This window comes from Centruroides vittatus, unplaced genomic scaffold (genome assembly GCF_030686945.1).
Source record: "Centruroides vittatus isolate TY-2023 unplaced genomic scaffold, ASM3068694v2 contig_341, whole genome shotgun sequence".
NCBI classification, from domain to species: Eukaryota; Metazoa; Arthropoda; class Arachnida; order Scorpiones; family Buthidae; genus Centruroides; species Centruroides vittatus.
This window is the reverse complement of record NW_027122166.1, coordinates 2,995,227-3,010,198: the sequence shown is the minus strand read 5'-3', so window position 1 is coordinate 3,010,198 and position 14,972 is coordinate 2,995,227. Positions and strand designations below refer to the sequence as shown.

Sequence of the window (14,972 nt, the reverse complement as noted above, 5' to 3'; positions counted from 1 at the left end):
TAAAGTTCAATTTACAATTTCTTCAGTCTTCTGATATTAACAGTTCAATGGATCAATGATGCCTACTCTCTAAACAAAGGATGACATATTTTGGCTATTTTTTTATAACCTTTCATATTCTATTCTTCTTTTTACCTGGACTTTAACTGCAGCAACAAAGCTCAAATTGGATAAACAATAGAACTTGATACTCCATCTAATCTTTGAAGTATTATCCAAGTATTTCAAGTGTTAATAAGTACTATCCAAGCTCTCCCATGCTGCTTAATCTGACAAGAATGTGCTTCAGTGAGAAATAGTAATTGCAAAGTTAAATTTAAATCAATATACTGTATACACATAAGTTATGTACTCTAAGAGAGTTTCTATTTGTATTCATTTTGGAATTATTTTAAAAATGCATTTGATTTTTACCTTTTGTATTTAGTGATCGTATTGTTTAACATCAATAAAGTGACTATAAAACTTTTACATGTTATATATTTCATATAAAAAGTTATTCTACTATATTATACTTGAATTTAATATAAAATGCAGGTTTCATAAAATATCATTTTGCAATAATCTTGCAGTTTAAAATTTTTTATAATAAACAAAAACGTGAAAAAAGAAACTCTACACAAGAATTTATTGACAAAGGAATGGTACAAAGAAATTTTAAATCAAAACGATACAGTCGTTTTCACACTTAACATATGTAAAAACTGCATCATAATTTTTTTGTTTTGTTTTTTTTTTTTTACTTTTAATAAAGGTAAGCTAACAAGCACAAGTCACTTTGTAATAATTACAAGGCTAATCAAATTTTTTTTTGCATACATTATGAATCTCCAGCATAAAACATTTCTAAGCATCCTTAAAGGCAGTGTTAGTATCAGTAGGCAATAAAAAAATTTCAGTATTATCACACCATTACCATAAACCATCTACTAGACAGACCATTTACCTGAATGTACAACCTTTAAGACTTTTTCTTTTGTGATATTGTTAAATTGGCAATTTTTGTTTTTTTTTTTAATATATATGTATAATATATACTTGTATGTATTTTAATTAAGTATGCAAAGTAGCAAAATTTGGCATTATTGGCATACTTAGTGACACCACATCATCATTCAAATAAAATTTTATAATCACTGAAATCAATACGCTAATCAATATTTAGTGCCCAACAGGTCATTGGGCAATTTTAGACAGATAAAAATATTACAGTTACTGTACTTGTCAACTGTGCCAAATAAAGTGGAATTTATGTATGTATATATATATATAGGTATGTATATAGATACATAGACAGACAGTACAAAGGCTCCTCAATAACCAGTAAGTTCAGCAAAAGTCTGGTCCATTTCATCAGAGATGGTCTTGTATTTTTCTTTTTCCTGAACAAGGTCATCTGAAAATATAATAATATATTGTAAAATTCAAATACCCAAATTAAATAATGGTGAAAAATATATTAAGTGGGTTGGTAAATTAGTGAATATCTACTATACATTCCATTTCATACATTCAAATTAGATAAATTAATTGAGTTATTTAAATTTAATAGCATTTGGCCATGACATACATAGTAATTATCAAGCCATAATGTTCTGCATAACTAACATTTATTAATAATAACAAAATTACTATCATGCAAATATTATTAAAATAAACATTTTACTTTTAATGTATTAACATTAACTAAACTCTCTTATTCTCATGCAAAAACAGTTTTCTAAAATGTTATTGTTTTAAACTATTACTCAAATGGGGATAATTAAATTAATCATTACAGAGACTTTACAATTATGTGTAATGAAATTAATTAATTAGTATGTTAGAAATAACATGCAGCAAACCTTCTACAAGGATCATCACACATAACATATAGGCAAGATGAGGTCACATGGACTGAATATCCTTCAAAGTAGTTTCCACCTCCTCCTGTAGAAGGTGGTTCTTTTCTCGTTCAGCAAGCAAATCATCTGCAATGTATACAGCAGGCAACTCAATTTGTAGATATTATTGTTTTATTAAAAATTACAACAGGAGGAAAATTTATGACATACATTAACAATATCAAAATCAGCCAGTTACAATTAACCAAATACAAATTAATATTACCAGGTTATTTTGCAAAAAGTATATATATACTTTTTTGCAAAATAACCTAATTGATGATAACACATTGATAATTATAGCAATTATTAATTTATATTTGGAAAATCTGTACCAGTGGTTGTCAACCTAATTAACTACTTGAAGAATTTTCAGATTTAATTTTCTAAAGTTTGGTTTCTAATTTCATAACCAACATAATGCCCATCGCATCCTGTGTCTCAGCATTATGCATAATTCTCTTACGTGTGTGATTTCTATGCCCGTCTCCGCACATTGACACACGTGTGAGTAACTCTAGCATGCTCCATATTGTAGGGATGCTATACTCTCTATCACTATATCTCCTATTGCATCTTCCTCCTGAGTAACAGTATAACCGCTAACATATAATCTATATACTATATTCCATACCCACCATAATTAAATATAAATAAAAAAAAACATAAACAAAAGTACAAAATATGACGTGTCCGCAATGTAGTATCAGGCTAAGCTTACGATACTCACTCACACATGCCTATCTGAAGCGTTATTATATCTACATTGAAAGCGCTACGATTTATATATACTCAATGACACGACTTCGTAATAGGTGAAAACCGTAGATTAAATAAGCATCTGCACCATCGCTAGACTGATCTGACTGAGCGACTTTTCTGCCTCCTTCTAGACGACTCTGTCGTAGTCGATGGTTCACTATCTAACCTGATACTATACTACTCGTATTCATACTAATACTTGCGCGACTCTATACTCCAGTGTCCACCTCTGCTCAATTGATAACAGAACTATTACAACCTACATCGTGGTTAGCAACACTCCGAGCACATCACTTCGATAAGTTCAGCTCATATCTTCTAAACGCGGCCTATGTCAACTGAATGAAAGGCACAGATATTATCAGAACAAATTATACGTAGCATATCGTCTCGATATACTCACACGAATGCATATCACGCTCGCATACTAGACAGTCGCTCTAACCTACGCAAGATCTCCTAATTGTGCACTATCTCTACGCAGTCATCATATACTGTATGATTCCTCTTCATCTGGAGCATGCTCTGACTGAGATCGTCGCCATATTATAGTTACTCACATCCACTATGATCTACTACCTCTATTAATATATCCTCATCTCTAACTAACCTGTGCTCACGTGGTGTGTGTACTCATTCAGAGTCTCACAGTTGCATAGAAGCACCACAATAGTACGTTCTATTGATGTCTCTCTCTCTATTGCGTGTTGCTTGTGATCGTGTGTTTTTGATAATTATTTCACATGTCGGTTTAAACTTTTAAATAGCCTAATAGTTAAAATTCATTAAAGATAGTAATATCATCTCAATGACACTAGATGCAGCTCTTAAGAAGAAACCGTCTTATTCTGCTGCACTACCTCGAATCATTCCTACTAGACATTCTATAAATATCTAAATCTGTGTGAAACATCGCGATAAAATTAATGCCTAGCTTCACACGATCTGATAGACTACGCATCCCTTATTACGAACATCTCATGCTCCTTCCTCATAATCTATAGTCCTCTACGATCGCGATCTTCGTCCTCTCAACGAAGACCTACTACTCTTAGTCTCTCCACTCCACTGCACAATATCTGACTCGTCTATGAGTACTAGCTTAAGTATCATCAAAATCACTAGCTTCATCTCTAATTACAATCATTCTCCTCTCGAAGGTCCTTTTTAGTGTGAATCTACTTTGTAAAAAATTACTTATACGTGTACTGATAATTTAAAATACACAGGCTATGCCAAAAAATCACTTCTACTCATCATAATCCTCTCTCTCTCACGCTTGTGTGTGTGGTGTTACCCTGCGTATCCAATATAATTCTACTACTTCTATATTATATTTCTATGTGATATACAGTCTTATATACCTTTTCTTACCTATGTATAGCATTTGTTAAAAAATAACTTCCACAACTCAGAGGGCTCTAGAGCCATGTTCTACTGCTTGAAAGGAAACAACATTTGGACAATAGGTACATCAGATGATGCAATTGCTATTTATTAAATAAAAAATAAATTGCAATTGTACAAAAGTCACCAATAGATGGCACTGAAACTATGAAATTGGGGTCTGAACCTGTTCCATCACTATAGACCAGGGATGGGCAAGCAAGAGTTCAGTGGGAGCCAAAATGTAGGTTTTGCAAAATGCATGGGAACTGCAGTTCTATATTGTCATGGTGGATAGTATGGTAAGGCGCATGATTTTATTATATAATATAAATATAATATAAAACAAATATTGAATTTTTTTAATAAACATATTTTCACAAAATTATAAAAATAAAATTGTAAAAATAATAATAAAAAGCAGAAATTAACACTTTCAGTAAGAGCCGCATGTAACTCAAAAAGAGCCGCATTTGCCCATGTCTGCTATAGACAGTATCTTAACACATTAAGTTCTGGGATCGTCAATGTTGTCAAACAATGTGGGTGGTGCACCATTTTGCATGAATGTAGCAATATTCATGAAAGATTGTGCGCTAGCTCTGTTCAACATATGTTAAGGTGGATTTTAATAGATGAACGGGGATCAGCCATTACTTCCAAACAGCTTGGCCTCCTCCTTCACTTGATCTCTCTCCATGTGACTTCTGGTTACAAGATTTCTAGATGGACCAGGTCTATCATAAAAGATGTGTATCTGTGTCAGATACAAAGGACAGCATTTGTTTTCACGTTCTCTTGATTAAAGCAAACTCGTTGCATTCAGCAATAAAAAACACACTTTTGTGAATAGAGAACATTGTTGAAAACAGTGGAGGACATATTGAACATTTATAATTGCGATTTGAATAGCTCTAACACCACCTATTGGTGACTTTTTGTACAAAAAATTTTTATTTAACAAATGGTGAATGCATCATCTGAAATACCTGTTGTCCAAATGTTTCATTTTGAGCAGTAAAACATGCCCCAGTGCCCCCTGAGTTGGAGAAGTTATTTTTTAACAATCCTGTCTACCTTCTGTTACAGTTGTGATTAGATAGGAATTGATGGGAGTGGGAAAAATGAAAAACTGTAATTTCAAATATATATATATTTGAAATTACAGTTTATATACAGTTTATATTTTGAAATTACAGTTTAATTATTATTATATATATATATATATATATAATAATAATAAACTGTAATTACTGTAATAAACTGTAATATATATATATAGTAAATAAAATATGTTTTTTTAACCAAATATTGTATGATGTTGGCAATATCCATCAGGAACAGGTTTATGTTGCCAATAATAGGAAATATAATGTCTAAAAGTCAGTTTGCCAAAAGAAAATTAATATAATTTTGATTGTACAGTAAAATGAATAATATAAAGAAAAAACATGTTTCACAAATAACAGGAGAATGTCAATGTTTATTGTAACTATAACTGAAGAACTTGTATTGTTTATAATGTAGAAATCTCAGTTATCCAGTTTTACAACTATTGTTGTTTTTTATATAAGTTAAACATTAAACTGGTTTATTAAATTGAAACTACTGTATTCCAATAATATCAGTTTTGTATATTACAATCAAAATTAATATCAAAAACTGTTAATGTTGAAATCAATCAGAATGACTTGTCATCTTATTAAAAACATGCTTATTATTTTTTTCATTTTTATTTGCAAAATTAAAACAAAATCACCTATCATTATATCAAATTCATATTAACAACATTCTACTTTGTTCATAATTTTAATGTGTTTAATAGCTTATGAAATTTTTCTTAAAATCTTATCAAAATAGGTTTTAAATTTTTTATAAACAAAAGCATTAAGTATAAATATAAATCACATGCAAAATTTTGTTATTAAAATAATACATTGTACTTTTTGCATTCTTGACCACTTACCTTCAAGTCTATCAACTTCTTTTTGAAGTTTCTGTACTGATCTTTCAGCGAATTCAGCCCTTGCTTCAGCCTAATAAATTCAAAAACAAATTTAAAATAATAAAATGAACTTAAATAATATAAAATGTTCAAAATGATTTTCAAAAATTATGTAACTTACTGGCATAGAAAAGGTAAAAATCAATACTGAAATAAGATATATGCTGTAGAAATATTTTTAGCCTAACTAATCTTAGATATTCTAATATTTTATCTGGCAAAATTACAATACAGATGTCCAACAGATGTTAATTTCTTTACATGCACAATTAAAAATATTAAAATTATAAAAAATTTCATTTTCTGCCATTATAGAATGTAATACTCCTTTTCAAATATGTCTTTACTAAATTATAAAACATTTACTTTAATTAACATAGAACTCAAATTAAAATAATGAAGTAAAAAAAATTCTTCAAACAACTTCAAATTCTTCATGTTCAGTTCTCTGTGTATATATATATATATATATATATAACACATATACATATATATATATATATATCTTTTTATATACCAGCATTTTCTCCAGAACTTTTTAGGTGATTGACTTACAATGTTAGCTAGTTGACATTGCAAATGTACTTATAAATATCAATTAATAAGAACAAAACAGTGCACATACTAAAATACTCAAGTGTATGCTAATCTGTAGTCTGGTTATCCTTATTTTATTTATTATTATTATTTTTTTTAAAGTAAAAATAAAAATTACTTTTAACTGGTTGGATAATCAACCAACTAAACTAGCTAATACATAACCAATCAATCACTTTTGTTAGACATTCAAAAGTGCCGAAGATGAGGAACTGTAACTTCAAGGATTTTTTTTCTTTGTAATAAATTTTTAAACTCACATTATTGTAAACTGTACAATTTCTTTTAATTTTTATAATTTGTCTTCCAAATATTAGCATAAAATTTTTAGATTACAGTTAACTGAATTTAATAAAAAACAAGTAATAATTATCTATATAAACAGGTAAAAATTAATTCAAGAATATCATCTTAATTACAACAAATCTTGCAATAACAATTTTACAAGGTATGCTGTTATTGTACAAGATGAGATTTTATGAAATAATTTTTAATCTTTTATTATATTGTTGATTTTGAATATTTAAATGATTTTAATTCAGGAAATATTTTAATGCATGTTTATTAAGTAAAAATTAATTCTTTTGTATGCTAAATTATCCTTTAATGTAAGTTTCTCTACAATAATACTTGAAAAAAGTTTGTGAAATAGCTTTTGTTTCAAGTTTATATAGCTATTTATAAGTGAAATTTATAAGTGTCTACAATTATATTAACTAATTCTAAAAAGTTGATTCTAAATGAAAAATATTTATACAAAAATAACAGTGCAACTAATGAATTAATGAAAAATAATATAATAATTAAAATATTACTTTCAATGAATTATAAAAGTATATTTTCCATTAATTCTTGATTAATCTGTTTAGATTTAACTTTATTTTTTTAGATTAGGAATTTTGCTCACATTTTCAATTATTATAAAATCTTATGAATTTAACTAATAATAACTGAAATTATGACATCAAATTAAAAATTTATTTTATTAATTTGCTCGTCAACAAAAATGTGATGTAGCATATATCAATTGCTAAATCATCATTAAAAATCTAATGACAACCACAACATAATATATCATAATATGTTATGTTCTGATATAATTGAATATATGTAAAGTATATATATTTTTTCAAAGTTTAAGTGAAGTTAAGTGACATTCTAATTATGCTGCACTGTATTTTTGAAAAGAATTAAATTTAATATTTGAAAACATTAGATACGAAAACTTTTTCTTTCTTAACTAATACTTCCTACCTCCTGGAGTCTGTGTGTCAACTGACGAATCGTTGTTTCGTACGAATCTTCTTTTTGCAGTGCCTAAATAGTGACAATAAAATTTTTAGAAAATATATTGTATCTCACCTCTTTTAGTTTGGCAGTCACGGATCTGATTTGTGTTTCAAAGCCTTCTTCCCTTTGATGAGCCTGAATAGATAAAGAGCAGAGCCAACCCAATTAGGTAGGCAAAGAAGAAAAAGTAAAGAAAAAAAAAGCATGGATTTAAAAGAACAAAAAGAAAATTCTTAAAATATGAAAATGAATGCATTGGCAAAGAGATCATTTGTCTAAAACAAAAGACAAATAAACAAACGGAAATAAGGCAAAATCTGCAATATTACTAAAACAAAATTTAACTATGTTAAAAATGTGATCTCAAATTATAGCCAAATGCTTTAAAATTAACAAAACAGAAACCGTCCATGCATTTAAGGTAAAGCCTTTTCCTTCTAGGAACTTATTAAAGAATTATGAAAGCAAAGGTGTGAAATAAAGGAAAGGAATATGACTGCCAAATTAACTTAATAAATAATTCATGCATATTTTATAAATCATTATATACACAGTCAATTCCCATTTAGTCATGATGATAAATCACTAAAGAATAGCTTTAATCAGAAATTTGCACTTTAAAAATCTGTTTTTAAGCTTAAAACAAATATATTTTGTTAAATTTCAAATACCAAATCAACTTTTAACTGTAGCCATGAAAATAATAATTAAAGATAGCTGTAAAGTATGGGAATTGGCTATATATGAATTTTATTATAATTAATTTTCATTATAGCAGTTTTTAATTAACAATTAATAATTATTCTGCTATATATAAATAATACAAATTATTGATAGTTAAATAATATTAGAACTATATTAATTTAGTCAATTAAATTTCAAAATATTCAAAAATATTACATAATAAATGTTGGGTTAAAATCAAAACCCCAACCACATTTCATTTTCTGGTAGCAAATGTGGTAGCAATTCAGACTTTTACACTTTGCAAGTCTTGTAATATTGCTAATAAACATTAAAAATTTATGCAAATAAAAGAAAATTCATGCTCAAAATTTTAGCAAAATAATAAAAGACAAAATAACATTGCAAAAAACATGCAAAAATACAAAATGCAAATTTATAAACAAATTTTTATACTTCTCCATATTTATGTATAAATCATTTCCTTTACCTTTTCTTCACTCACTTCCAAGGATTTCAAATTATTGCCAACTACACGAAGTTCCTCTTCAAGCTCTACAATTTTGCTACAGTAAAAAATAATTTACTTATTTATTCAATAATAAATTTTATTACTGGCTAATGAAAACAATGAAATTTTATGAAATTCTCAATAATTTTTGAATTATTAACTATGTAAGTACAGTGGGGCAAAGCAATCATGCAAAATTTATTTTACAAAAACATGATATAATATTTTCAAGAAAGATTAAATTATAAAAAGAACTAATACAAAGGAAATGATTAAAACACACATTAATGATTATATTTTATACATGAAGAAATATTAAACTGAATAATAACTTAATGTGCATTTTATGTAAGAGAAAAAAATCTTAAATCTAAACTATAGGCTTTTTGAGCTACATTTACACTAATTTTTTAATTAATGAAATGAAATTTGGCCTATACATTAACTAGTTGGGCCACTATATTGTGGTAACCTTAATCAGAAATTTATCTTGAATTTAATTAAATTATTTTTAAAAATTCTGGAAAACAAATCAACCAAGAGCAGAACTCAGACAGGCAACATCTGTTTACACTGTACAGATGCATTATTGTCATCTAATTAAACATTTAACATAAATGTAGTCTGAAAATTAGCAGTTTAGATCTATATTAATTAATCCAATCTTTTTTCTTTTTCTGTTTGTATTTTTATTAAAATAATATAGTTAAAAAACTAACATAATTTGACTTCTACATAATGAAACTAAGACATTTTTAAATTTCTAATCAAATATGAATTTAGAGCAATGATTTAAGAAGAGCTTTTTTTATTTTCACATATCTTAACTTTAGATCTTTGGAATTTGGATGATGAAGTGAGAATATATGGTAAAAATTATTATTTCTTTAATTAAAAATTTGCTTTCTGTGTATTTATAATTTAGGTAATTAAATTTTATTATAAACTGTACAAATTATTTTAAATTTATATCCATGAACAAGTTTTCACCAATTTATTTTTCTTTTTACAGGTATACCTCGACTTACGTCAGTAATTGGTTCCAGGAGAGGCGACGTAAGTCGAATTAACTTGTGTAGTTACGACGTAAGTCGTAGTTTCGACTTACGTCGTAACTAAACGCCAATAATGGAGGAAACGCCAATAATGAGCACTTAAAGACCGCTAAATAAGACGACAACACAGATGTTTTCGTGTTTCCTTCTCTAGGATTTATGATGATTATATTAACATTTACTGTAAATGTACATATTTTAATATGATTTTATGTTCTTTCAACGCTTTTCTAGTGATATTACGACTTCAATGTTTATGGCGGACGGATTTAAAGTCAAATAAACTGACTTAAACTTGATTTTTATTTTTCCATATACTTTTTTGACAAACGACGTAAAATCGGGAATGATGTAACTCGAGAGGGATGTAAGTCGAGGTATAGCTGTATTTGAATGAACTTTTTGCATTACATCACCTTAGTATATTTAAAAATTAATATTGTTCAATTCTAGATGATCTGTTAGCTATTCTACTAGAGTAAAGAAATAATAATTATTTTTATTAAAGTAAGCAGATTTTAATGACAAGTAACCCTTTCTATATATTTGTTAAAGAAACAGTAGATCGTGTTATTTAATTAATATCACATTTGTTGAGAACATTCTTTTGAAAGATATAGTTGATTAAAAATAAGCATCAATCATTAAATCTTTTTCCTTCACACTGATTTTGGACTAATAAAAAAATAAAATTTAAAATAACTGTATTTTAATGTAAAAATGTTAATTATTAATTGGAAAGCAAACAGATCTTCATACATGCTAAAAACAATTCAAGAAATCAAGTTTAGGCAGGATAAAATGTTTTATATTGCATAAACCCATCTTGAACTATTTTTAGTGTGTACAAAAATTTGTTTGTTTATTCATGGAGTTGTTAATATTGCAATCTTAATTGTACAACATTTTCAAAAAGTTTATGCAATTTTTATATTTATAAAAATATTCATTATCTACATTTTTCTTCTATGAGAAAAGTTGTTCTTTGTTATTAATTACAGCAAAATTAACAAAATTTAAAAACAAGTTATACTGATTTTTATGGGCAAATACTGCTTACTTTTATGATTGTTTTTTCATTAAACAGTTAACAGTTCAAAGCTGTTTTATATTATTTTTATTTTTTTTCTTTAAACTAAACCAACAATGGAAAACAACCTTCTCACTGAATAAACATATTTTGCTTGCTATATATATAATATATAGGATTGTCCATTTTAATCAATCTGCTGGAAGAACTCGAAAAAGACACATCCTACAAAAAAGTCGTTAAACCAAAAATGTTAGACTTTAAGGGAGCCACAAGATGGTCTATCAGTTTCATCATAGATGGTGCTACAATTGGTGAAAGTGAGGTCAACTTCATTTTCTTACAGAGAACTCTCATTTTTTATTGCATATTATGATTCTACACAAAAGCAAACTTTTATCTAAAAATCTTTTTTGGAAAGGTACACTTATCAGAAGTTACAAGTGTTTAAAGTTCTATACAGTTGTCACACTATACAGTTGTCACACTATACATGTCACACTATACATGGATGAATCTTTTGATATTTGTAAAGTTCAGTGGAAAAAAACGTTTTAGAAAAATCATTAAGAAACTATCATCTGGTGGAATCATTCCTTTTCTCAACTAATGAACTTATAGTGCCATCATGTGTTGAAGCCATCAAGCTTGTGATAAAGAACAGATGTTGATCATGATTCTACCAAATAATAATCGTTTCCTAATGATTTTTAAAGCCCTTTTCATCCTGTTTTTGTAATATGTATATTTTTGAATTATTCCAGTGGATTGATTAAAATGAACCACCCTGTATATATTTATATCAACAATTTAAAAGAAAATAGTAATATAGAAAAGGTTACATTTGATGAGAACATATGACCCCTTGTTTTATAATTCTAAATGTAAGCTGTCATTATTTATATATTATTAATCTCACCTCTCTCCAGCAGCAGCTCTCTCTTCTGCACGCTCTAAATCAGCTTCCAGCATTGCAATTCTGCGTGCCATCTATTATTCATCATATCCACATGCACATGCATAAGCGGGTATCGGGTATTGTTGAAGGTTAGAAGGAAAGAAAAGCAACAAATATGTTAGTATAAACATGTCTACAAATATCTATGTAAACAACACACAACTATAATTAATTTAACATGCCTACTAAGGGAGAGAGTGAATTGTCTTATACATTTTGATTTTGATGTGTTATACACATTTATTAGCAATTAGAAACTGTTAAACATTGCAGGTAAGCATAATTATTTTTATGCTTAACAATAAATTTTTGTTATCTGACATCAATTGGCCAGAAACTTACGATTCCCCAGTTTCTGCACGCTCTTCAGCACGTTCCAGATCGGCCTCAACCATGGCCAACTTGCGAGCCACCTATATAAAAGTCAATATCGTTACAGCCCAGAAATCTGCTTTGCAATGAAGAATATCTTACCTCGCACTTTACTGAATAACCATTACTTTTCTTTATATAATTATTTCGACAAAAATAATTTTTTTTAAGTCAGTTATTCAATACATATCTCAATCAAACATTACAATTAATACATCTTTTTGTTCTAATCAGATTTTTTATTAAAGAATTATAATAAAGGACTTATTTTAATTCTTTTTTTAAAAATATGCATAAAGTGTCAGGTAAACTTAATTAATATATAATATTGAATATTGAAAAAAAATTAAAAAATAATTATTTTAACTCAAGACTTATTTTAATATTTAGTAATTATAGTTAAAGAAATTATGTTAATTTTAAAACTTCATGCAAGCAAATATCAGGACTATAAACGACATTGCTACACAAAACACCCCCTTTACATGAGAAACAAACATATAAACATTTTTTTTTTACAAAATGATTAATAAATAATCAGAATGGAGAATAATATAACATTAAGTTTAGTACTGTGACTAATAATATTTATTCAGAAATAAGCTTTCCAAAAAGAATTAGTTTGTTCTTTAAGATTATTGTTGGAAAATTTAAATATACCTCAAAATTCATACTATAGCTAAAAACAGTTAAAATACTTGTGTAAAATTTAATAAAGTTACACATAGTATATTTCTAAAATTTATATAAGTTTCTACATTCTGCTGAATCCAATATTGTTGTTTACTTTGTGAAATAAACCAAAAAAAAACTATTTAATTCATAAAATCAGCACAGACTGCCAAACTCACAAAACAGGCTAATTTTAAATTGTTTGTTTTTGAATTGCTATATATTGAAAACAGCAAATCAATTGCTGATCTCAAAAAATGAGCATGCCCTGATCACATGTAACATATATAAACAAATTTATGTGATATAACAAGTAATCAAATTTCAATAAAAATATGATAAATAAATGTCACTGAGATGTGTAACTAAGACCATTCTGGTTATTTACTGATTATTGTATAATATAGTTTACACTAAACAATTAATGTTATTTTTAATCATTCATTACTATTGAAAAGCTAATATCTAAATGTTAAATATAATTTTAATTCTAAAACAGGATTTTTAGGTTAGAATGATTTCTTTAACATCACATGTATATATTTGTTACAACTGCCATATCATTGCAGCTGTATTACAACAACAATAATATTAATCTACACATTTAAAGTTAAAAAAAACCCAAAATAACAACTTTATATAATGCTAATTGTATATTCTCTAAAAATTTAAATTTTTCACTTATAATTTAATTATCCAAATATTGATGCAATTTACTGCAGTTCTTTTAATTCACAATAATTTTCCAAATGATGTAAATCATTGAGAAAAGTTTTTAAATTGTGATTCCAATTAATTACTTAAACATAAATTCAAAGTAATGAATTTAGAAAATAGCAATAGTCTTTAAAAAAGATAAATAGTTGGCTTCTGTTAATAATGGTATTAAATTATTTAGATGAATTTCTGAATTTTCTATATTAACTGCAATTACAGGTTTCCTTTATTATGATTTTATTAAGCTATATTAAATTATATTTAAATAACAGTTGGAATATCAATAATACATTATTGGCATACATTGTATTACATATATTATTAATGATATTTTACAGGTATACCTCACCTTACATCGGTAATTGGTTCCAGGAGAGGCGATGAAAGTCGAATTTACTTGTCACTAGGCTAAACCACAAATTACCTTGCCCAGTTCTGTATTTTATTTATAAATGCATTTTTAATAATATATGGTTAATAAGAATCTATTTTAAGCTTACAAACAAATAAATTTTAGTTTTTAATATAGTACAGAAAAAGTAATCTAAATTTACGAATACATGTACATACAGTACATACTTGTAAATGTACATGTTTACAATTTGGTGATGTTTACAGTACATCGTGGACTCTTTATTTGTATATGTGGTTTCTTTAAGACATTATAAAATAAAATGATTTTGTAAGGTTAAATAACAAATACAGTTATTAAAATTATTTTGTGATAGTAGAAAATAAACTAATTTATGTTAAATTTACTAATATTGAGTGGCACTGACAATGATGCCAAATGGTAGATATTGGAACTACCATGGAAAATGCCAATAATGAGCACTTAAAGACTGCTAAATAAGACAACACAGAAGCACAGATGTTTTCATGTTTCATTCTCTAGGATTTATGATGATTATATTAACATTTACTGTAAATGTACATATTTTAATATGATTTTGTGTGCTTTTAACGCTTTTCTAGTGATATCACGACTTCAATATTTGTGACGTACAGATGTAAAGTCAAATAAAATGACTTAAACTTGATTTTTATTTT

The 14,972-nt window shown here is 27.1% G+C and overlaps 1 protein-coding gene across 17 annotated transcripts in view; it reads right to left on the bottom strand.

The window, feature by feature from the left end:
* Positions 1-611: 611 nt before the first annotated feature.
* Positions 612-14,972, bottom strand: part of LOC136974106 (tropomyosin-like) — a 58,342-nt gene continuing 43,981 nt past the window's right edge. For 4 of the 17 annotated variants that reach the window (XM_067268909.1, XM_067268900.1, XM_067268915.1 and 1 more), the window contains 5 exons: positions 12,504-12,574; positions 9,098-9,173; positions 7,996-8,058; positions 5,998-6,067; positions 612-1,396 (listed from right to left, as the gene is read on the bottom strand). In XM_067268909.1, coding sequence (XP_067125010.1) covers positions 1,314-1,396; positions 5,998-6,067; positions 7,996-8,058; positions 9,098-9,173; positions 12,504-12,574 — 363 coding nt within the window. In that variant the 3' untranslated portion in view covers positions 612-1,313. Of the gene's footprint in view, positions 1,397-1,844; positions 1,971-5,997; positions 6,068-7,887; positions 7,951-7,995; positions 8,059-9,097; positions 9,174-12,122; positions 12,194-12,503; positions 12,575-14,972 lie in introns of all 17 variants that reach the window. The other 13 variants (XM_067268910.1, XM_067268901.1, XM_067268916.1 and 10 more) reach the window with 7 other exon arrangements.